Source organism: Somniosus microcephalus, chromosome 2, assembly GCF_052327205.1.
Source record: "Somniosus microcephalus isolate GS21.2 chromosome 2, FLI_Smic_1.0, whole genome shotgun sequence".
Taxonomy (NCBI): Eukaryota; Metazoa; Chordata; class Chondrichthyes; order Squaliformes; family Somniosidae; genus Somniosus; species Somniosus microcephalus.
This window is the reverse complement of record NC_140988.1, coordinates 173,333,790-173,357,236: the sequence shown is the minus strand read 5'-3', so window position 1 is coordinate 173,357,236 and position 23,447 is coordinate 173,333,790. Positions and strand designations below refer to the sequence as shown.

Genomic DNA, 23,447 nt, shown 5'->3' with positions numbered 1-23,447 from the left:
AAAGTGGGACAAGTTAACCTTTCATTCCCTGGAGGAGTCTGAATCTAGTCAGATTGACGGGATGAAGGTGCTATGTCAGTCTTCAAGGAAGAGGACAAATGAGCAGCTTCAGCCCAGCATCTTATAACAAGATGTGTACAAGTTTGCAATTTCACCCAAGACCACCACAAGGGTGGGTAGTACAATAGGAGCTGATCTTGAGGTTGTAACTAAAGTATACCAACTCTGGTCCTTTGGGCATTCTCCCCCCACCAAAACCATCAGCAGCCAAGCCTTTAGCCACCTAGGCTCCATGCTTTGGCATTCCCTTCCCAAACCCCTCAAAACCCATCTGTGATCAAGTTTTTGGTTACTCCTTCCTGTGTCCCTTTGGCTAGCCTTTGATCACACTTCTCAGGTGCTTCGGGATGTTTTCCTATGTTAAAGGAGCTATATAAATGCAAGTTATTGTGTGCAAAGTAGAGTAATACTCTTCAGCTAGTTACATATGGTTTGGAGGTGCTTATATACAGGGTGCCTGATGGAATATACTACATTTAATATGATCATGCACAGAACAATTCTGTACCTGGCACGCATCTCTGCCACCTTCCAGGAAGCCTGCACAAATCATCTGTTTAGTTATATTTGGCATGACCATTTGGCATTGGCTGTTGTTGAAAACCTTCACTTCAGTCTTCAAAAGCTCATTGCTAGATGATTCTGCTGGCAGTGAAAAAGTTGTACAAAATAAGTTTGTAAGCCAAAATCATTAGCAATATTTAAAGAGTGAATGACAGAGCAGACTCTTATGCTCACATTGAATCCTTGTTTCAATGCAACAGGATTGACATCTAGTCATTTTCCCCCCCGTTAAGTCCCTGATCATCACATGCCATTAGCTGGCAAAGGAAACAGGTAAGGCAACTTAGTCCTGGGCTTATGCCAATACTGTCTAGCCAGCCATTAGGAGTAAGTCAATATTTATGGTACAGGTTGACTCTCCTCTCTCCCCCACGAAAGGTCATTTCTCTAACAGCAAGCAAAAACTATGCAGGTAAGCAGTTAAACTGCACCAATCCACCAGCATTCTACCATCCATGATTTTAACCTGCTGTCCCGAGCAGGCAGCAAGGACACCCACCCAAAGCTGGCAAGGCCCTTCGATACATATGCATGTCAGGTCCCGATGACATCATCAGGACCCAACTGCAATTTCAACTCAGGCCTGAGTGGGGAAGCTGTGTGGCTTTCCTGCCAGACCAACCCAGGAGAGATGATCAGCCCCAGAAGCTGAAAAAAGTAAGCAAGCATAAACACCGGCATGGACTGGTTGGGCTGAATGGCCTGTTTCTATGCTGTGTATCCTATGTAGGAGTTTCTTTCCTTTGTGGGGCCAGGAGTACTCCTACTCCACTGGACCCCCACAAGGAAAGCTTAGGCCTCCCATTGCACCAGACTCCACCACTCTGGACCCCCACAAGGAAAACTTAGGCCTCCCATTGCACCAGACTCCACCACCCTCCATAACACAAAATCCCTGGAACCCATTCCCACCACCTAACTAGTGTTGGCAGTTAGCCATGGGCCACCTGATTTTCCTTTGGCTAGCAGCGGCTTCCTGCCCACTCTGGGTAGCCAGTGGCATGTTAACCCAAGATTAAAAATAGCTGGAGGCTAATTTCGGTAGCAGTGGCAGAGTTTCAAAACTTACTCACCATCCACCCAGAGTTAAAAATCAGGGTGTAATCGCATGCTGTATTGTGGTTACTGCTCAGTAGCTATAGAAATGAAGTACACCATGTATGGAGAAAAAACAGTTCCAGTTTTTTGTTATAGCAGTACAAGATTGCATGAAGATATGGCTTGCACTGTTGTGTATAATATTTACAAAATTATGCAAGATAAAATGTAGCTACAAAGTGTTATTCAAGGCCACTATTTGTGACCAAGTTAAATTGTATTTTAGAAAAAAGATTCTTACTAGCATTTTGAAGATTGTGTTGCACAAAACTGTCCCATTTATTTGTGAAATTGGTACCCTTGGTGACTGCACCATATTCAGAGTTACCCCATTACCTTCATATCACAACACCCCAGCTAGTTTAAATGGTCAAGTATACACATGCACATTTACAGTTAGAAATGTTGATTGTGTAAATGGTTATCAAACCCCAGAATAAGTTGTCTCAATAGTTTGTCCATAAACAAATTTCTGCATTCTTGTGTTAATATTTCCAGTTAGATTCTAAAAATCACCCTTCTAAGTCAAGTTTCTAGCTTGCTTTCCTATTTTCCTAAACCCATTGCAAGTCCTCCTCCAACATCCATGCGGAGTTCTTGGGCAGCACTGAAATCCTCCGAGGCAATTTATCTTGATGACCTTCCAAAGAGAAGCAGGTGTATAACAGTTGGAACTGCAATTCAAACTTATACTTCAACTCTAACAAAACATCTTATGACTTTAGATATGTACCATTTTCCTTTGTTTTTCCCCATCCAATAGTTATACATCTTCTGCCAGAAATGAATTTTGCTGTGGCTAGAGGTAGACAAGCCGGTTGGACAAAGTCTGTATATTGAACTGGATGTGCCAACTCCAACAGAGCAACATCATAATCAAAGGAAGAAGATGTTCCCTGAGGATGAATAATTATTTTCTTGATTTCTCGTTTCTGGACTTCTTGGTTGGTTGACTGATCTAAGAAATGTAGGCCAAGAACTGCAGACCAGTTCGCTGTAGTCCTATAATCCAAACAGAGGAGGGGGGAAAAGTCACAATGAAAGTATAATTACTAGTCCTAGCCCCTTTAGGACTACCCTGGATCAGGCGTATTCCTCAGACGTTCACTTTCAACTAAAGTTTGAGGTAGCCGAATCCTAAAGACGCTTAATTGGATCTAAAGGTCTGGACTATCTCTCCCTGTAGGAAAGGAACAACCTGAAAATGTTACCGTCCTCCAGATAGCACTTTTAATAAGTTTAGCTAGACTAACATTCTGGATATTATGAGGGTCTGGAAAACTCCCAGAATTCTGCAACTCTTTACCAAAGACTGTTGAGTTCGCGAGTTTGATACAGAAGTATTATGAGAGACAATTTAAAAAATAGATATAGTCAAGAACCTACATATAATTTACAGTTGGTGAGTCAATCGCAACATTAACAGTTCCAAAAAGAGAAAGCTTTACAATTCTATTAGCAGAGAACCTACTCAAATCTTAACTTTGCTACAGTTTCAGTTCTTAAAGTTTATTCAGGATAGCCACCAAAATCAAATACCGTACCTTGATCCCCGAGGTACAAAGAGTTGTAGACTTAGAGCTAGCTCTGAAGCAGAGAATCACTTTGCCCCTTTAAAGCAAATCTATTATCCCATTTGAGAGTTCAATATTTATACCCTTTCCCAGTGGTATTGCCTTTAAGGTTTTCTGCTGATGTAAGCTAATTATCTCTAGTCATTTTTCTGTTGATCCCTGTAGTTCTTAGTCACCTCAGCTGGTAGCACTACAGAACCATGTCTCCTCTCTAGGTGTGCTAAGCTTATCATAAAAAACGGTGTAATCAGCAGGTGCGCTTTACTTGGTATCATTTTTATGAAGGCAGAGGTTTGTTGCTTTTATGTGCTCCTTTACGAGGTGTAAATTAGAACACCTTGTACCGGGTAACTATTGTCTTGTTCCCAAAGATTCAGACTTCAGGAGCCTTTAACCTTCTGTTTCAATAAGGTTATTGATTCAGTGTCAACAACTTATCTTATCTCAATAGCCAGAATGCAGTCACAGCTTTTACATAGTTAAGTTTCTAGATTTCCAGACCCAGTTTGTCATGTTTTAATAAGGCCAGAGTTCTTTCATAGAATGGTGTATTTTTCTGAATAGGTTATTTGGCTCATTCCTTCACAAGACTTCTTTTAGAGAAATTGACCAATAAACTAGCTCATTTCCCCAAGTCAAGAACATAGAATGGGACTGATCAATTAGAAGGGGGGGGGGGGGGAAAGATTCATATTTTTAAAAGGATCAATAAAACTGGTAGAAATAGATCAGTCTCATTTAAAGGTTTGCCAGTTTTGTACTTGTCCCAACAAAACCGAATTGTGTCCAGATTCCTCTCCCCACATCTCAGTGGTATACATACACAATAAGCTCCTAACAGAAAGGTCATTAACTGTGGGCCATCAATCCATTTAATAAAGGGCTGGACAAATATTTTTCTATTAATGCATCTGAAGACAAAGTTAAGGGTAACAAAGAACAGCTCAGTCACATGATCAAAATGGAAACAGATGGTTCACGTACACACAGTGACCATGGACAAGGATGATGAAAATTCTGTAGCTTTGCCCAATTGTGGCAGTGAGGGCACGAAGATGTCAAGGATTTAATATGCTGAATGTCTACTTCAATTCCTTCAGCAACTGAAGGAGTTAGCCAGAGCCCAGTGGCTCATGGTCTGGAAGAACAGGCCTGATGGACTAAATGACCTTCTCTTCCTTTCCCTATGCTTTGTTAGTTTTTAAAGTCACCAGCAGGGTTCCAACAAACAATCTGGACTGTTCCTAGGAAGGCAGATAGAGCAATTCAACCCACCATTAACTGGCCTGATCAGCAAGGCACAAACAAGATCAATGGCACGCAGTTTCATTTTAATTTTAGTGTAGAATTTTACTTAACTCCCTACCAAAATACTGTACAGTGGAAAAAGTATGGGAGTCAATCACCATATTACATACTTTTAACAATTATATCAGGAAGTTCTTCAGTGGTCATCCCAGATACAGTAGTGGATGTGGAAACCCCAGAATCATTTAAGGAACAATTGGATCATGCAGTGGGGGAGACTGTAGGGTCTTTCTGGATGAATGAAAGAAGATGGGCCAAATAGCCGCCTTCATCTTGTGATCTAGTGAAATAAAATCAGCAAGAGCCAAGCACTTATGGTGACAGGCAAAACTCCTTCAGGGAAAAAAGGTCACAAGCTTTCAATATTAAAATTGAATAATTTCTCAATTAGTCAGATAAAGTACAAATTGGAGTTATATCAAATCATCTCAATATTGTAGTTTGCTTCTTTAAAAAAAAATTCCAAGACAAATTAGGCTGACAGATGTCACATTTTAGGATCTTTTGATCATTTCTTCCTTTTAATAAAAAAAGGACTTTTAATATTACGATTTTAAAAGTAGTGTATTCACACAAGTTTAAAATAAAGGTTGTGATGATAGGTAGTTAAAATGCTAATGAGCAAATGTTCATGGTACCTCATAGGCTAAATAATAAGCAATCTATTATTCTGTCTCAGCAACCGAAAAACAACTCCTCATACCCGTTGTGTTCAAAGAATCATACAACACAGAAAGAGGCCATTCGTGTCTGTGACAGCTATTTGAAAGAGCTATCCAAATTAGTCCCACTACCCTGTTCTTTCCCCACAACCCTAAAAAAAAATCCATTTCAAGTATATATCTAATTCCCCATTGAAAGTTACTAATGAATCTGTTTTCACCACCCTTTCAGGCAGTACATTCCAGATCATAACAACTTGCAGTGTAAAACAAATTTTCCTCATGGAAAGTATTTGATCCCCATGCAGGCTGTAAACAGAGCTATAATAGGAGATTTAAAAATAAATAGAATGCTTTAAGGCAGTCAGGCAAGAAATGCCATGAGAAGGTTGGCATACAGGAGAAGACGACAACCCGCTGACATGGGGGATGCATGGCATCAACGTTCCAGACAAGTCTGGCGGTCCCACACAGGCCATTCACCAGCTTTTACATGGAAGATACTGTGCAGGCACAAAAATTTGAATGGACTGCACAGCCAGTTAAAGGGACTGCACACAAAAAAAGGGAACATTGCATGGCATTTGCTTTTTAAAAAAAAAAATAGTACTGCTTGAATTAAAGTCCAATCAAAACTACTGTTCTGTATGTTTACCTTATTGTAAACTAAAGCAGCTTATGATTTGCATCAAGCCTCTGCTCACCAAGTGTTTATTTGGTTTGCCTTTGAAGAGATTGAAGCACCCCTCCAAGAGACAAATATCCAATCCAGAGCACCAGGGAATACTATTGTAACACATCTGAGTTATGCTATTCTTCAAAGCAAGATCCTCAGACCAGTTATGGGAGTGACAAGGTATCTACGGCATACCTGAATTTTTAACAGCGGGATATTTACCTCTTCCTGAAGCAATGTGCAGCAGACATAATCCATCTACAGGACACAAGGGTTGCTCCACAAATGTGATGGCCATTAAGCTGCAAACTCACTTGAAAAGGCCACTCGCCATCACTTGTACTTGATCCACTGACAATCCTGCCAGTTACAGTTTTTTGTCGTCCACAACCTTTCACAAAATAATCAATTTTATTAGCATCTGTTAATGTACTACTCAAAGAATTTGCTTCTTGTAATTTTAGTAGGTCAACAAGAATGGGAGAATATAAAATATAGATTTATCTATCTATAGAATGAGAAAATACAGCTTGGGGCAGTCTATTCAGCCCATCATACTTGTGTGAACTCTTCAACTGAAGTCATCTAATCCAATGCTACAGGTGCTGATTCAAAGCCCATGATAAAGCACAAACTCTAGGAAAAAACATTCCAACTGCTCCTCTAATTACTTCCCTGGGAATCTGGAGTTTGCACTACCTGATTACCAATTAATCAACTAGTGGAAATGGTCCCTCTGTACCCTCTCACTGTCATAGTTTAGAAAACTTACATTTAATCCCCAAGTTTTGAGCCTATCTTAACTATAGCCTCCCATTTCAGGTTTCATTTTGGTAAATCTTCACGGTGTGGCGACACGCCACCATTGGACATAATCCGCTCACAGTGGCACGGACAGTTTACACAGACGCACTGCCGGCAGCAGCCGCCCCCAGCCGGGGGCCTTTCCTCCAGCAACTTGTTTCCCCACAAGGACAGACTGCCGGGAGCACTTCCTGTCTGGGGAGTATTTAAGTGGTTGCGCGGGCTTTTCCAGTTTCTCTTTGCCATGATGTAGATTAAAGCAGTTGTGTTTCACCAACTCTGGTCTCGACTCCCACGTTTGCCGCGGTATCTCAACAATGGTGACCCCGACGCTCAGGACGAATCTTAAGCTAGCATGGCGGATACAAACGCAGTCACAGTTAAACTACCGGACTTTTGGGAGAACCTGGCCGAGGCCTGGTTCGTTCAAGCAGAGTCCAGATTCCAGCTGAGAAGCATTACAGTCGACGCCACGAAGTACGACTACCTCGTTGCCTCTCTCACCTACGCCACAGTCCCCAAGGTTTGGGCAGCGCTGCAGGATCCACCAGTGGAAGGCAAGTACGAACATCTGAAGGCCGCGCTTCTTAAAAAATTTCAGGCGCCCTCTTGCCAGCGCAACTGCCAACTCCTCGACCTCCCAGGCCTTGGTGACGCTACACCGTCGGACCTGCTTTCCCACATGCTGTCCCTCTCTGATGACAAAAACCCCGGCGCCCTCTTTCGCACGCTTTTCATTCGGCAGCTCCCCGCCAGCATCCGCCCGCTCATCGTGGAGTCTGGCTCCACGGACCTGAATAAGATAGCCGAAAAGGCCGACCGGCTGCTCTCCGCGCAGACCGCCCGCGACGTCGCGCCCGACCTCACGGCAACAACCACGCGGTCTCCCCGGCCCACTAGGCCCAACCGCCCTGCCACTCCGGGTCACTGCTACTACCACACCCGTTTTGGCACTAGGGCCCAACGCTGCACGCCACCATGCATTTTCAAACCCCCCCCCCGCACCGGCCCCCACGATGGCCGCGGGGCAAAAGGGGCCCCTACTGTACGTCACCGATGACAGCACCAACCGCCGATTTCTGTGCGACACAGGAGCCCAGCACAGCATCACCCCCGCCTCCGAAATCCAATGCGGCGCACGGGGTATCACGCTGGCCGCAGCCACTGGCTCTGACATCCGCACATACGGCACCCGCATGGTCACGCTTGACCTCAGGCCGCCGCTACGGCTGGGAGTTCCTCACAGCCAAGAGCCTCTGCCCACTCCTCGGCGCCGACTTCCTACGCGCCCACGGCCTCCTTGTCGACATTCCGAGGCACCGCCTCGTCGACATCAACACTGTGGCCCCCATCCCTAGTGCATTCACCCCGGCCCATTCGGCCGGCCTGACGACCTACTGCCTCGCCAGAGCCACGGACGACTACTCGGCCCTTCTAGCCGAGTTTCCCGCCCTCACCAACCCGACCTTTTCGGCCAAAGCCGCCAAACATGGTGTGGAGCACTGTATCCCCACCACCGGCCCCCCGGTCTCTGCCCACGCCCGCAGACTCAACCCGGCCAAGCTGGAAATCGCACGGGCAGAGTTCACCACCATGGAGCAACTTGGCATCATCCGCCGCTCCAGCAGCCCTTGGGCCTCGCCCCTCCACATCGCCCCCAAGCCCGGCGGAGGCTGGCGCCCCTGCGGGGACTACCGCCGCCTCAACGACGCCACCACCCACGACCGATACCCGGTGCCGCACATCCAGGACTTCTCGGCCCAACTGGCCGGACGAACCGTCTTTTCCAAGGTCGACCTGGTGCGCGGTTACCACCAGGTCCCCGTACACCCCGCGGACATCCCCAAAACGGCCGTCATCACCCCATTCGAGTTCCTGAGAGTGCCCTTCGGCCTCAAGAATGCAGCCCAGGCTTTCCAGCGCCGTATGGACTCAGTCCTCCGGGACCTGAACTTCCTATTCGTCTATCTAGATGACATTCTCGTGGCCAGCTCCTCCCAACAGGAACACCTTCGCATCCTGTTCGGGTGCCTAGCCCAACACGGGCTCATCCTCAGCCCGAAGTGCCAATTCGGCCTAGCCGAGATCGATTTTCTCGGCCACCACATCACCTCTGCTGGGGCCGTCCCCCTGCCCAAGGTGCAGGCCGTCCAGCAATTCCCCCGCCCCAAAACCATCAAGGGCCTCCAGGAGTTCCTCGGGATGGTGAACTTCTACAACAGGTTCATCCCCAGAGCAGCAGCCCTCATGAAGCCCCTATACGACTCCCTCTGAGGTAAATCTGGCAAGATGGCCGTAGCCTGGACCACTGACAAGTCAGCCGCCTTCGACGCCACCAAAAACGCGCTCGCCGACACCACCCTGCTCGCACACCAGAGGGCCGATGCCCGGGTCGCGCTCACCACCGACGCCTCAGACCACGCGGTCGGAGCCGTGTTCGAGCAGTGGGTCAATGGCGCGTGGCAGCCACTTGCCTTCTACAGCCGCCAACTGCGCCCGCCGGAGGTCAAATACTCTACTTTCGACCACGAGCTCCTCGCGCTGCACCGGTCAGTCCGCCATTTCAGGTTCCTCCTGGAGGGCCGTCCCTTTACCGCGTACGTGGACCACAAGCCGCTCACTTACGCGATGGCCAAGCACACCGAACCCTGGTCCACTAGGCAGCAACGCCAGCTCGCGGCCGTGTCAGAGTTTACTACGGACATCCAGCACGTCTCCGGTAGAGATGACGTTGTCGCCGACTGCCTTTCCCGTCCCGCCATCTGCGCGAATCACCTCACGGTCGACTACGCGCAACTAGCAGCGGCCCAGCTCACGGACCCAGACCTCCTCTCGGCGGCTACCAGCCTGCCAGGGCTACGCCTAGCCAAGGTCGCGCACGGGCCCGAAGCCACGGCAGTCACTTGCGACGTCTCACTCGGCCAACCCAGGCCGTTCGTCCCTGCAACCTGGCGCCGCCGCATCTTCGACGCGCTCCACGGGCTCTCCCATCCGGGTTCCCGCGCATCCGTCAAACCCCTCTCCCAGCGCTTCGTCTGGCGCGGCCTCAGCAAAGATGTTCGGACTTGGGCCACCTCCTGCCAACGGGCTAAGGTACAGCTGCACACAAAAGCACCCCTGGGAGACTTCGAGGTACCCAGCCGCCGCTTCGACCACGTACACGTCGACATCGTCGGTCCTCTGCCGCCATCGCAAGGCCAAACTTATCTCCTCACGATGGTCGACCGCTACACACGCTGGCCTGAGGCAGTGCCGCTGACCTCCACCACCACAGCCGACATCGCCAGGGCATTCGTTAACACCTGGGTCGCGAGGTTCGGCGTACCGGCCGACATAACCTCCAACTGAGGCGCCCAGTTCACCTCCAAACTCTGGACGGCCACAGCACGCAACCTCGGGGTGATGCTCCACCGAACCACGGCGTACCACCCGCAGGCCAACGGGCTTTGTGAACGCTTCCACAGGTCACTCAAGGCCTCACTCCGCGCCGGCCTGCAGGACAGTACCTGGACTGACCGCCTACCGTGGGTGCTACTAGGCCTACGCACCGCGGTCAAAGAAGACCTCCAGTCCTCAGCAGCGGAGTTAGTCTACAGACAACCGCTGCGCGTACCAGGCGAATTCCTCCCGGAGGCTACCACGCCTTGGTCGGCCGAACAGCAGCGGCTCAACTCTCTTCCGCTCAACAGTTCGCCCCACTTCTGGTCAAACGACACTGCGAACTCGCACCTCACGTCCCGCCAAACTTACAGCAGGCACGCTTAGTCTTCGTGCGACACGACGCGCACCGCGGACCCCTGCGACCCCCGTACGACGGACCGTACGAGGTACTACAAACCGGGGACAAGGTCTTCAAGCTGCGACTCGGCGACAGGGTCGAAACAGTCTCCATCAACCGGCTCAAACCAGCACACACAGAACCAGGGGAACAGGTCCCCGTGGCCCGACCTCCAACTAGAGGCCGTCCCGCCAGCGGCGAACCGCCCGGCCCCACCAACTAGACCGGCGACCACTCAGAGCTGCTCCGGCAGAGCCATTAGACCACCGTCACGACTCGTCCACTCCTCCTAAGCGGATTCTGGCGGGGGGGGGGGGGGGGGGGGGGGGGGAGCTCTGTGGCGACACGCCACCATTGGACATAATCCACTCACGGCAGCACGGACAGTTTACGCAGGCGCACTGCCGGCAGCAGCCACCCCCAGCCGGGGGCCCTTTCCTCCAGCAACTTGTTTCCCACAGGGACAGGCTGCCGGGAGCACTTCCTGTCTGGGGAGTATTTAAGTGGTTGCGCGGGCTTTTCCAATTTCTCTTTGCCATGATGTAGATTAAAGCAGTTGTGTTTCACCAACTCTGGTCTCGACTCCCACATTTGCCGCGGTATCTCAACAATGGTACCCTTTCCACAACTCGAATATCCTCCCTTGAATGGAGGTGTCCAGTGTGGCAACCCAACTAACAGCTTGTATAAGCTCAAATTCACTGCCTTGCTTTTGTATTCAGCATCCTTGTATATAAAACCCAGAATTAAATTTTCCTTTTAATATTTTAACAAATAGAAATGCAGTTGTTACTTACCACAGGCTATATGATCAGATCTTTTGCAAGCATTGTTATCCATACACTGGAGTGGGAAGTAAAGGCCTGCAAAGCAAAATAAAACATTTATTATTTTAGAAGGCAAGCTATAGGTATGTACACCAATTAGTTTTAAACACACTCCTTCATGCAAATCCTTTAGTAAACCATGTTGATGTATTGGGAGAACCAGTTTAGATCAGGACACAACTGGACCTACTTCTTTATAGGATTTTGGATTTCAGGGGATAGAGCAAAAAAGAGTCAAGAATTAGACATTCACACTTTAATTGTTCTAACCCAATCAGCAACATATATTATCCCAGTTGAATGGTAAACTTGTGTTTTGTTTTCACCTCCCCCTGCAATCCAAATTATTGCAGCAAGAATGTTATTGACACATTGATCCATTTATAAAATCCCTTCAAAAACACAGGTTAGAAGATTAGTGGATGAACTTATCCAAGAGCTGTTAAATATGCCAACACCTCTGAAAATAGCCAAAGAATTGAATACAAAAACAAGTTTTGACAGAGGTGAACACATTTGAAACAGCAACTTGTCAGTTTTCTCCACAGATACTGCTCGACTGCTGAGCGTTCCCAGCATCTGCAGGGTTTTGCAGTCATACAAACACATCTGGTGTTCATCCACTAATGTCAAAAATAATCTCTCACTTTGTAACTAGTAACTTTAGTCTAATCAGTCATAACAGGAAAACAGAATGCAGATCCCACTATTGAAAACTAGCTGGGGGAAGCTCGGCTTTGCCAGGGCTGTTTTGGGCCAGGCGGTTTAAATCGAGTGCCAGGCTTTGGGGCCTCTCTGTGAATCTGCTGCCGGGCAACATTTTAAATCGAGTCCCAGGCTTTCGGGCCCTGTCTGTGTCCCTTTGTGAATCTGCTGCCGGGCAACATTACTACCTTTTAATACCTTGAAAGATGAAAGTGAAAGTACTTATAAAAGGTTTTTGGTAAATCTTATGTTATTTTTAAAAGAGATACTAACTTTCAAAGTAGTTTGAGCTGGAAGCTGAAGTCATGGCAGTGAAACAATGGCTGCCACATCCCCGAGATGAAAACGATTAGTCCCGCCCACACACACACACACACCGATTGGCCAACCATCAGGGGACCGTACTGTAGGATTGGTCAATCGTGACGGCACAGGATTGGTCAAACCTTGACGTCAGTCAATCAATGCTAGCAGATAATGAGTTTAATTTTGAAGGTTTTTTGCATAAGGCGCAAACAATTTTCATCCGACCGAAAAGTAAATACGCTTACGAGCATCCCGGAAGCGTAAGCTTTCTTCGGCGGCAACGCGCGCGTAGGTACGCCATAAGCGCATAGCCATACATACAGCCAGAAACAGACTTCTCCAGTTAATCTTGGTTTACATTAAAGTTAACCAGTACATCACCCATGCTTAGTTATACAACTTTGTCACTGACGCACTCAACATGTAAGAAGCTTGACACCATTCAAGACCGAGCAGTTTGCTTGATTAGCGCCCCTGCCACTGGACTCAATATCCATCCCCTCCCAACACTAGTACACTATGGCTGCAATGTAGATCTACAGGATACTCTGTAGAAACTCATTAGTGACTTAGACCTATACCATCAAGAAGAACAAGAGCAAGAATGTTAAGGAACACCATAACCTCCAAGTCACACGCCGTCCTGACTGGGACATACACTGCCATTCCTTCATCAGTGTGTGAGAATCCTAGGATCCCTAACATCACACCATTGTGGGAGCACCACAATGGTTGATCAGAAGGCCCACCACCACCTTCTCAGGGCAACTAGGGATAGGCAGTAAATGCAGTCTTACAGCCCAAGAACAAAAAAAACTTAACGCATGCGTGATGCGCTATCAATTACTCATAAAAGACTGAGAGTTAGAAGAGTAACTAAAGGCTTTTATTAACAACAGAATGGAGGTCTGCCTCGCGTGGTCGACCGGTCCATGATACAAAGGGCTGGGGAGCAGTCACCTTTATACTAGGACCTGTGGGAGGAGTCAGCCGAGGCATGTCCAGGCATGTACACAGTGGAATACAAACAGGACAAACAGGAATACAAACAGTGGTTTACCACATTCACCCCTTGTTTAAAATTGAGTCCGGCGGGGTGAAGTGTATTAAAAGTTAGTGTATTGGAGTCTCTCCGGAGGTCTTGTCTGCCGCTGTGATCTGCGTGGCGACGGCAGGGGTAGTGAAGTTTCCGGCGTCGAGTCCAGCGTAGGCTGTGGCACAGGCGTGTTGTCCTCGTAGATGTCGAGCGGGTCGCGGGGCCCAGGCCTGCCGTCTGCTGGGGCTGGATATCGGATCGTGGGGGGGGGGGGGGGGGGGGTGGTAGTGGGTAGTGGGTTACTGCGGCCCCCGAGGGTGCAAGGTCTCTTATGGAGACTGTGTCCTCCCGCCCGTCCGGGTATGCGATGTAAGCATACTGGGGGTTGGCGTGGAGGAGGTCGACCCTCTCGACCAGGGGGTCCGTTTTATGGGTCCTCACGTGTCTTCTCAGTAGGACCGGCCCTGGGGACGTCAGCCATGGCGGTAGCGATGTCCCCGATGTGGACTTCCTTGGGCAGACAAACATTTTCTCATGAGGGGTGGCGTTAGTGGCAGTGCAGAGCAGTGACCGAATAGAGTGGAGCGCATCGGGGAGCACATCCTGCCAGCGGGAGGTTGGAAGGCCCCTAGACTTTAAGGCTAGCAGGACGGCCTTCCAAACTGTCGCATTTTCTCTTTCCACCTGTCTGTTCCCCCGGGGGTTGTAACTGGTGGTCCTGCTTGTGGCAATACCCCTGGTTAGCAGGTACTGACGGAGTTCGTCGCTCAAACGATGAGCCCCGGTCGCTATGGATATAGCTGGGGAAGCCGAACAGGGTGAAGAGGTTGTTCAGACATTTAATGACCGTGGCACTGGTCATGTCCGGGCAGGGGAAGGCGAACGGGAAACGGGAGTACTCATCAATAATATTGAGGAAGTACACATTGCGGTCGGAGGAGGGGAGAGGCCCTTTAAAAATCGACGCTCAGGCGCTCGAAGGGGCGAGTGGCTTTTATCAGGTGGGCCCTGTCTGGTCTATAAAAGTGCGGTTTGCACTCAGCGCAGACTTGGCAGTTCCTGGTCATGGTCCTGACCTCCTCGATGGAGTAAGGCAGGTTGCGGGCCTTGATGAAGTGGAAGAACCTGGTGACCCCCCGGGTGGCAGAGGTCATTGTGGAGGGCCCGCAGTCTATCGATCTGCGCGCTGGCGCAGGTGCCACGCGATAGCGCATCCGGGGGTTCATTTAGCTTCCCGGGCCGGTACAAGATCTCGTAGTTGTAGGTGGAAAGTTCGATTCTCCACCTCAAGATCTTGTCATTTTTGATTTTGCCCCTCTGCTTGTTGTTAAACATAAAAGCAACTGAACGCTGGTCAGTGAGCAGGGTAAATCGTTTTCCGGCCAGGTAGTGCCTCCAATGACGCACAGCCTCCACAATCGCCTGGGCCTCCTTCTCAACAGCGGAGTGTCTGGTCTCCGGGCCTTGGAGGGTTCGTGAAAAGGCCACGGGTCTCCCCGCCTGATTGAGGGTAGCGGCCAGGGCAAAGTCGGACGCGTCGCTTTCCACCTGGAAGGGGATGGATTCGTCCACTGCGTGCATGGTGGCTTTGGCAATGTCCTCCTTGATACGGTGGAAGGCTAAGCGGGCCTCTGCCGTCAAGGGAAAAGAGGTGGACTTGATCAGCGGACGGGCCTTGTCCGCATAGTAGAGGACCCACTGGGCGTAATAGGAGAAAAACCCTAGGCACCTCTTCAGGGCCTTGAGGCAGTGGGGCAGTGGAAGTTCCATAAGGGGACGCATCCGGTCGGGGTCGGGGCCGATGACTCCGTGTTCCACAACACAGCCAAGGATGGCGAGGCGGTTTGTGCGGAATATGCACTTCTCCTTGTTATATGTCAGGTTTAGGAGTTGGGCGGTGCGGAGGAATTTTTCGAGGTTTGCGTCATGGTCCTGCAAGTCACGGCCGCAGATGGTCACATTGTCCAGATATGGGAAAGTGGCCTGCAACGCATTTTGATCTACCATCCGGTCCATCTCCCTTTGGAAGACGGAGACCCCGTTGGTGACGCCAAAGGGAACCCTAAGGAAGTGATAGAGGCGGCCGTTTGCCTCAAAGGCAGTGTACTGGCGGTCCTCAGGGCGGATGGGGAGCTGGTGGTACGCTGATTTCAGGTCAATGGTCGAGAAGACGCGGTACTGCGCGATCTGGTTGACCATATCAGCTATACGGGGGAGTGGGTAGGCGTCCAGCAGGGTGTAGCGATTTATTGTCTGGCTATAGTCGATGCTTCTCGCCGGTCTTAACGACCACAACCTGGGCTCGCCAGGGGCTGGTGCTGCCCTCAATAATCCCTTCTTTCAGGAGCCGCTCCACTTCGGTTTTAATGAAAACCCTGTCCCCGGCACTGTATCGCCTGCTCTTTGTGGCGATGGGCTTACAGTCGGGGGTGAGGTTAGCAAACAGTTGGGGGGGGGGGGGGGGTGACTCTGAGTGTGGAGAGGTTGCACCTGGTGCGCGGCGGGCAGTTTGGAAGCTGCTGGCTGCGGACTGTGAGTGGGGGTAGGGGTCCACCGTATGCCATCGTAACACTTTTAGAGTCATAGAATCATAGAGTTTTACAGCACAGAAAGAGGCCCTTCGGCCCATCGTGTCTGCGCCGCCCATCCATCCCTGTCCAGTCTAATCCCATTTTCCAGCATTTGGTCCATAGCCTTGTATGCAATGGCATTTCAAGTGCTCATCCAAATGCTTCTTGAATGTTGTGAGGGTTCCTGCCTCTACCACCCTTTCAGGCATTGAGTTCCACATTCCAACCACCCTCTGGGTGAAAAAGTTCCTCCTCAAATCCCCTCTAAATCTCCTGCCCCTTACCCTGAATCTATGCCCCCTTGTTATTGACCCCCCTACTAAGGGGAAAAGTTCCTCTTTGTCTACCCTATCTATGCCCCTCATCATTTTGTACACCTCAATCAGGTCCCCCCTCAGCCTTCTTTGCTCCAAGGAAAACAACCCCAGCCTGTCCAGCCTCTCTTCATAGCTGAGGCGCTCCATCCCAGGTAACATCCTGATGAATCTTCTCTGCACCCTCTCCAAAGCAATCACATCCTTCCTATAGTGAGGCGACCAGAACTGCACACAGTACTCCAGCTGTGGCCTCACCAGTGTTTTGTACAGTTCCATCATAACCTCCCTGCTCTTATATTCTATGCCTCGGCTAATGAAGGCAAGTATCCCATATGCCTTTTTAACCACCTTATCTACCTGTTCCGCTGCCTTCAGGGATCTATGTACATGTACACCAAGGTCCCTCTGAACTTCCTAGGGTCCTACCACTCATTGTGTATTCCCTTGCCTTATTTGTCCGTCCAAAATGCATCACCTCGCACTTTTCAGGGTTAAATTCCATTTGCCACTTTTCCGCCCATCTGACCAACCCGTTTATATCGTCCTGTAGCCTGAGGCTTTCCTCCTCACAATTTACCACCCCACCAATTTTCGTGTCATCTGCGAACTTACTGATCATACCTTTTACATTCTCATCCAAATCATTTATGTAGATCACAAACAACAAGGGACCCAGCACCGATCCCTGAGGTACCCCACTGGACACAGGCTTCCAGTCACAAAAGCAACCTTCGACCATCACCCTCTGCCTCCTGCCACTCAGCCAGTTTAGGATCCAACGCGCCAAGGCACCCTGGATCCCATGGGCTCTTACCTTCTTGACCAGTCTCCTATGCGGGACTTTGTCAAAAGCTTTACTGAAGTCCATGTAAACCACATCCACAGCATTTCCCTCATCCACCCCCCTAGTCACCCCCTCGAAAAATTCAATCAGATTTGTCAGACATGATTTACCCTTGACAAAGCCATGCTGACTATCCCCGATTAATCCTTGCCTCTCCAAGTGGAGACTAATTTTGTCCCTCAGAATTTTTTCCAATAATTTCCCTACCACAGATGTTAGGCTCACTGGCCTGTAATTCCCTGGTTTATCCCTGCTACCCTTCTTGAATAATGGTACTACGTTAGCTGTTCTCCAGTCCTCTGGTACATCCCCTGTGGCCAGAGAGGTTCTGAAAATTTGTGTCAGAGCCCCTGCAATCTCCTCCTTTGCCTCCCACAGCAGCCTGGGATACATCTCGTCTGGGCCTGGGGATTTATCCACTTTTTGGCCTGCTAAAACCGCTAGCACCTCCTCCCTCTCGATGCTAATATGTTCAAGTATGTCACAGCCCCCTTGCCCGATTTCTATGTCTGCATCGTCTTTCTCCATAGTGAACACAGATGCAAAAAATTCATTTAAAACCCCGCCTACATCATCTGGCTCTACACACAGATTGCCACTTTGGTCCCTAATGGGCCCTACCCTTTCCCTGGTTATCCTCTTGCCCTTAATATACTTATAAAACATCTTAGGATTTTCCTTTATTTTGCTCGCCAGTGTTATTTCATGGCCCCTCCTCGCCCTCCTAATTTCTTTTTTAAGTATGCCCCTGCATTTTTTATACTCCTCTAGGGCTTCTTCCGTCTTTAGTAACTGCCAAAAGCCCCCCTTTTATTTCTAATGCATTTTTGTATATCCCTTGTCATCCAAGGTTCCCTTTGCTTGTTGGTCCCACCCTTGACCTTTACAGGAACATGTTGGCGTTGTACTCTCTCTATTTCCCTTCTGAAAGTCTCCCACTATAAGTAGCTGCTCCCAGTCCACTTTGGCCAGATCCTGCCTTATCATATTAAAATCGGCCTTCCCCCAATTTAGAACCCTTATTTCCGGGCCGTCTTTGTCTTTTTCCATGACCACCTTAAATCTCACCGAATTATGGTCACTGTCGCCAAAATGCTCTCCGACTGACACTTCCACCACTTGCCCGGCTACATTCCCCAGAATTAGGTCCAGTATCGCCCCCTCTCTTGTAGAACTTTCTACATGTTGGCTCAAAAAGCTCTCCTGGATGCACTTTAAGAATTCTGCACCCTCTAAGCCTTTCACACTCTGACTATCCCAATTTATATTGGGGAAGTTGAAATCCCCCACTATTATTACCCTATTACTTTCGCACTTTTCTGAGATTTGCCTACATATCTGTTCCTCTATCTCCCCCTGACTGTTTGGGGGCCTATAGTACACTCCCAGCAAAGTGCTTGCCCCCTTTTTGTTTTTAAGTTCTACCCATATGGCCTCATTAGAGGAACCCGCTAATATATCATCCCTCCTTACAGCAGTAATTGACTCCTTAATTAATATTGCAACACCCCCTCCCCTTTTACACCCCCCTCTGTCTCGCCTGAAGATTCTATACCCCGGAATATTGAGCTGCCAGTCCTGACCCTCCCTCAACCATGTCTCCGTGATAGCAACAATATCGTACTCCCATGTGTTCAACAACAACTTCAGTTCATCCACCTTATTTGCAAGACTCCTTGCATTAAAATAAATGCCTTCCAGCCCTGCCATATTCTCTTTTGCCTTCACATATTTGCTTTGCCTTCCCAGCTGACTTGTTTTTCCCCTCTGTATTTGGCTGTAAATCACCCCCTACTATAGCTCCACTCTGTACCCCATCCCCCTGCCAAGTTAGTTTAAACCCCCCCCAGCAGTGCTAGCAAACCTCCCCGCAAGGATATTGGTTCCCCTCTGGTTCAGGTGTAAACCGTCCGACTTGTACAAGTCCCACCTTTCCCAGAAGCAGACCCAGTGATCCAGGAAACTAAAGCCCTCCCCCCTGCACCATCCCTTTAGCCACGCATTCATCTGTTCTATCTTCCTATTTCTATACTTACTAGCACGTGGCATTGGGAGTAATCCAGAGATTACAACCCTTGAGGTCCTGCTCTTTAATCCTTCACCTAGCTCCCTAAATTCTTGCTGCAGGACCTCATCCCTCTTTTTACCTATGTCGTTGGTACCAATGTGGACCACGACCACTGGCTGTTCACCCTCCCCCTCCAGAATGCCCTGCAGCCGCTCAGTGACATCCTTGACCCTGGCACCAGGGAGGCAACAAACCATCCTGGATTCACGTCTACGGCCACAGAAACGCCTATCTGTTCCCCTTACTATAGAATCCCCTACCACTATTGCTCTCCCACTCTTTTTCCCCCCTTCCTGGGCAGCACTTTTAAGGTGGCACTGAAAATCTAACCCCAGCAGGACGGCAGCGCAGAGGTCAGGCAGGACCAGAAGTTTAAAATGATCGTACACGGTCCCGTCTACTACGAGTGTCACCACGCAGTAGCCGCCGATGTCCGCCGACTGGGACTCGGAGGCCATAGAAATCCGCTGTTGCGCAGGCAGGACTGGGAGAGAGCAACGCCGCACCGTGTCGGGGTGGATGAAGCTCTCCGTGCTCCCAGAGTCAAAAAGGCAGATTGTATCGTGACCATTTACCTTAATGTCCATTGTGGAACTGGCCAGTTGGTGCGGTCTCGCTTGGTCCAGTGTAACGGATGCCAGCGTAGGGGTCGGTGTGTCGCTGCGGGTATCAGATGAGGCGGTGTCGGGGGCCTGCTGCGTCCCGGCTGTCGTCCAAGATGGCGGCGTCCATGATCCCCATGTGGCTGGAGGCGTCCAAAATGGCTGCTGTACCGGTGATTCGCACATGGCCGGGGAGGTCCAAGATGGCGGCCCGCATGGCCCACACGCGGCGCTGCTGGGGTTCGGGGTGGCTTTGGCCCTGCAGACGCTAGCGTAGTGTCCCTTCTTCCCGCAGCCCGAGCAGATCGCGTTTTTCGCCGGGCAGCGCGCTCTGGGGTGTTTTGCCTGGCCACAGAAGTAGCATTTCTGGCCTTGGGGCACTGCTGTCTGGCCTTGGGACACTGCTGCGGTAGTTGGGCCGTTGTTGGGGTGTGGCTGGGGTGGCACGGCGCTATGAGGCGGTCCTACCGTGTCCCAGGCTGTCATTCCCCGTGGCGTCCACGGTGCAGAGGAGTAGGCATCCATGCCCTGGTCGGCTGCATCCAACGATAGTGCGAGTTCAGAGGCCTTGTTGAGGTCGAGGTTACTCTGCTCCAACAGTCGCTGTCGGGTGTAATTGGATCTGTGGCCCGCTACAAAAGCGTCCCGGATTAGTTCCTCTGTGTACACGGCGGCCTTTACATCCTTACAACCACAGGCCCGGCCAAGCACAGACAGTGCCTGAAGGTATTCCACGGTCGATTCCCCAGGTTGTTGTTTACGACTCCCCAGGAGGTGCCTGGCGTACACTTCGTTCACTGGGCGCGTGTACTGGTCCTTGAGGAGCTTGATAGCGTCCGCGTACGAGGTCGCGTCTTGGATGACCGAGTACACTCGGTGGTTCACTTTGGAGGTCAGGACATCCAGTTTGTCCTCGTCCGATTTGATTGCTTCGGAGGTGGTCAGGAATTTTTCGAAACACTTAAGCCAGTGAGTAAACTTGGTGGATGAGTCTGCCTCCCGATGATCTAAGTCCAGGCATGCTGGTGTGAGGATCTTCTCCATTATAAAAATGTTGTTAATAAAATTGATGCGCTATCAATTACTCATAAAAGACTGAGAGTTAGAAGAGTAACTAAAGGCTTTTATTAACAACAGAATGGAGGTCTGCCTCGCGTGGTCGACCGGTCCAGGATACAAAGGGCTGGGGAGCAGTCACCTTTATACTAGGACCTGTGGGAGGAGTCAGCCGAGGCATGTCCAGGCATGTACACAGTGGAATACAAACAGGACAAACAGGAATACAAACAGTGGTTTACCACAATGCGGTCAGTTCATAGAATGGTTACAGCACAGGAGGCCGCCATTTGGCCAGTTGAGCCCGTGCCGGCTCTCTGCAAGTGAGTTCAACTGCAGTCAAAAGTTAGAGCACTATTGTCATGAATCTTATCATGACTCATGAAGTAACACTGGGCGGCCAGCTGGTGGCACCGTCCAAGGAGTATAAATACTCAGGCGTGGGCCCAGCTTGCTCAGGATGTTTCTGTAACCAGGAACTAGTGATGTAACTAGAAATCTCATGGTTTTGAATCAGTTGATTAAAGCCGTGTTTTATACTCAAACCAAGCACTCAGTAGTCTTTTTACATCAACTATCTTCATAAAGTGGTATTTAGCAAAACTGGTTTGGGAATAGAGAATAAACAATTTTCACTAATTTAAAATTATCACAGGTAAAGCAATAAAAAAACCTAACAGAATTAAACAGTTTGCAAATACTTGAATAGCAATGGCCTTTAGGAAATGTTAGAAATACAAAAGATCAGCATCTGTAGTGAGACAAACTAAGTAAAGTTTCAAATAACAGAGTGCTGGAACCACTCAGCAGGTCAGACAGCATCGAAGAGAGGAGAAACAGTCAACGTTTTTCAACCCGAAACATTGACTCTTTCTCTCTCCACAGATGCTGCCTGACCTGCTGAGTGTTTCCAGCACTTTGTTGTTATTTCAGATTTCCAGCATCCGCAGTACTGTATTTTGCTATTGAAGTAAAGTTTCACGTGTAAACCCATCCTCAGAACTGTCCTGATGAAGAGCACACACCCAAAACAGTCTTCACTTCACAGGTACTGACTGAGCTACTGTGTATTTGCAGCATTTGTAGTTCCCATTTTTTAAGCCAGCTCTCCAGTCGCACAGGGCTAACTAATTCGGTACGTTCTCAATTTACTATTCCAGAATAGACCAAGTAGATAGTTATGAAAACTACAGCATTTATCTATAAATTTGAATTAAAACAATTGTAATAGACTAAAGCTTCATGAGACATCACTAAATATAATCCCCCATCCATATAAAAATCATACTCACTCAATACAACAACGATCAGCACCAGCACTATGACAACAAACACCAAGACTGAAGTTATTGCAAGCATCTTTAAAGTTCTAGTAGTTGGTATCAGTGTCTTGACTCCCTCTGTCCGCGGCGCTTCTATATTCGTATTACTCATTTTAACTGCTGGGACGAACTCTGACCGAAAACAAAATAAGTACGCTGCCCTGCATCTGCCAGAGTAACCACTGCTCTCAACCCAAAACAGCACATGTAGAGATTGCGTGCACCTTTTTATTTATAAAGGCGTGTGCATGACACGTTCGCCTCCAGTTGTGTGCTCACGTTGTAGATTTTCACGTGCTGAATCTGGTTTCCGGTGCAGACTTATTATCCATGCGAACATTGTGGTGTCAGCAGGTTTTATATGCACTAAAAGCAGGTAGAACAAGTTGGAGGAATTTTTTTAAAGGAGGTAGAGCCAGCAGTTTGTAAGTAATTAATATCTTAAAACATTATAAAAGTGCATAATATGAGAATGAAAACTTACACTGGGTTTGTCCTGCCTCTCTTCCGCGGCCATGTTCGTGCCCGGGTGGTCCTGGAGATGGAGCACGTGGTGTCCGCCGGCACGCTTGAGGCCTTCCGTGACCGGTGGATGCCGCGGGGACTGGAGTGCATTATCACCACCGGGAACCAAATTTTAATTTAATTTGTTAAGTTTTATTTAAAGTTTTATTAAGTTACAGTTGATTTGTTTATCCACCCCCATCAAAAGAGTACACCGGGTTTGTTATTCGACATTAATGAGCTGGATATGGAAACCAAATCAATTTTTGTTTTCAAATTTGCTCAGGACATTAAAATAGGGAGATCAGTGGAAACAGGATTTTAGCAAAAGATTTGCAGAATTTGGATTAGCTATGGAATTGGGCAGGCAAATTAAATTAATCAGTATTAAATTTAACGTTTTTCACATTGGTTGGAAATGCATCACCTGGAATTGAATTGGTGAGGGAGAGTGTGAATAGTGATGCATTTAAGGGGAGGCTAGATAAGCATATGAGGGAGAAGGGAATAGAGGATTATGTTGATAGAGTTAGATGAGGAAAGACGGGGAGAGGCTCCACTGGAGCATCAATGCTGGCATGGACTGGTTGGGCCGAATGGTCTGTTTCTGTGCTGTATATCCTATGTAATCCTATTGTGGTAGATTCATCGCTTTGAATATTTTGGCATTGTGGCTATGCAATTAAAAAAGGTCATAGATTGTTGGGATATATAACCTACACTGAAGAGCACAAGTCTGCAGAGGTTACGTGAAGGCATTAGGGTG

General features: G+C 48.8%; 1 protein-coding gene across 2 annotated transcripts; it reads right to left on the bottom strand.

The window, feature by feature from the left end:
• Positions 1 to 496: 496 nt before the first annotated feature.
• Positions 497 to 22,468, bottom strand: LOC147123126 (suppressor of tumorigenicity 14 protein homolog). 2 transcript variants are annotated; one of them, XM_085966742.1, is made up of 5 exons: positions 22,148 to 22,468; positions 11,322 to 11,387; positions 6,165 to 6,333; positions 2,456 to 2,724; positions 497 to 705 (listed from the first exon to the last, which is right to left on the bottom strand). In XM_085966742.1, exons 1-5 carry the CDS (start codon positions 22,287 to 22,289, stop codon positions 503 to 505), a joined length of 849 nt encoding a protein of 282 aa, XP_085822868.1. In that variant the 5' UTR covers positions 22,290 to 22,468; the 3' UTR covers positions 497 to 502. The 2 variants fall into 2 exon arrangements, with proteins under 2 accessions (XP_085822868.1, XP_085822869.1); XM_085966743.1 differs by having other exon boundaries at positions 497 to 702; positions 22,148 to 22,466.
• Between the last annotated feature and the right edge of the window lie 979 nt (positions 22,469 to 23,447).

Excerpts from the sequence above, each read along its gene's own strand:
- LOC147123126 (XM_085966742.1), bottom strand. The coding sequence starts at position 22,289 with ATGAGTAATACGAATATAGAAGCGCCGCGGACAGAGGGAGTCAAGACA. Across the intron at positions 2,725-6,164 it reads GCACATTGCTTCAGGAAGAG|GACTACAGCGAACTGGTCTG; the intron begins GTAAATATCCCG and ends TTTGGATTATAG. Across the intron at positions 706-2,455 it reads GGGAAAAACAAAGGAAAATG|CAGAATCATCTAGCAATGAG; the intron begins GTACATATCTAA and ends TTTCACTGCCAG.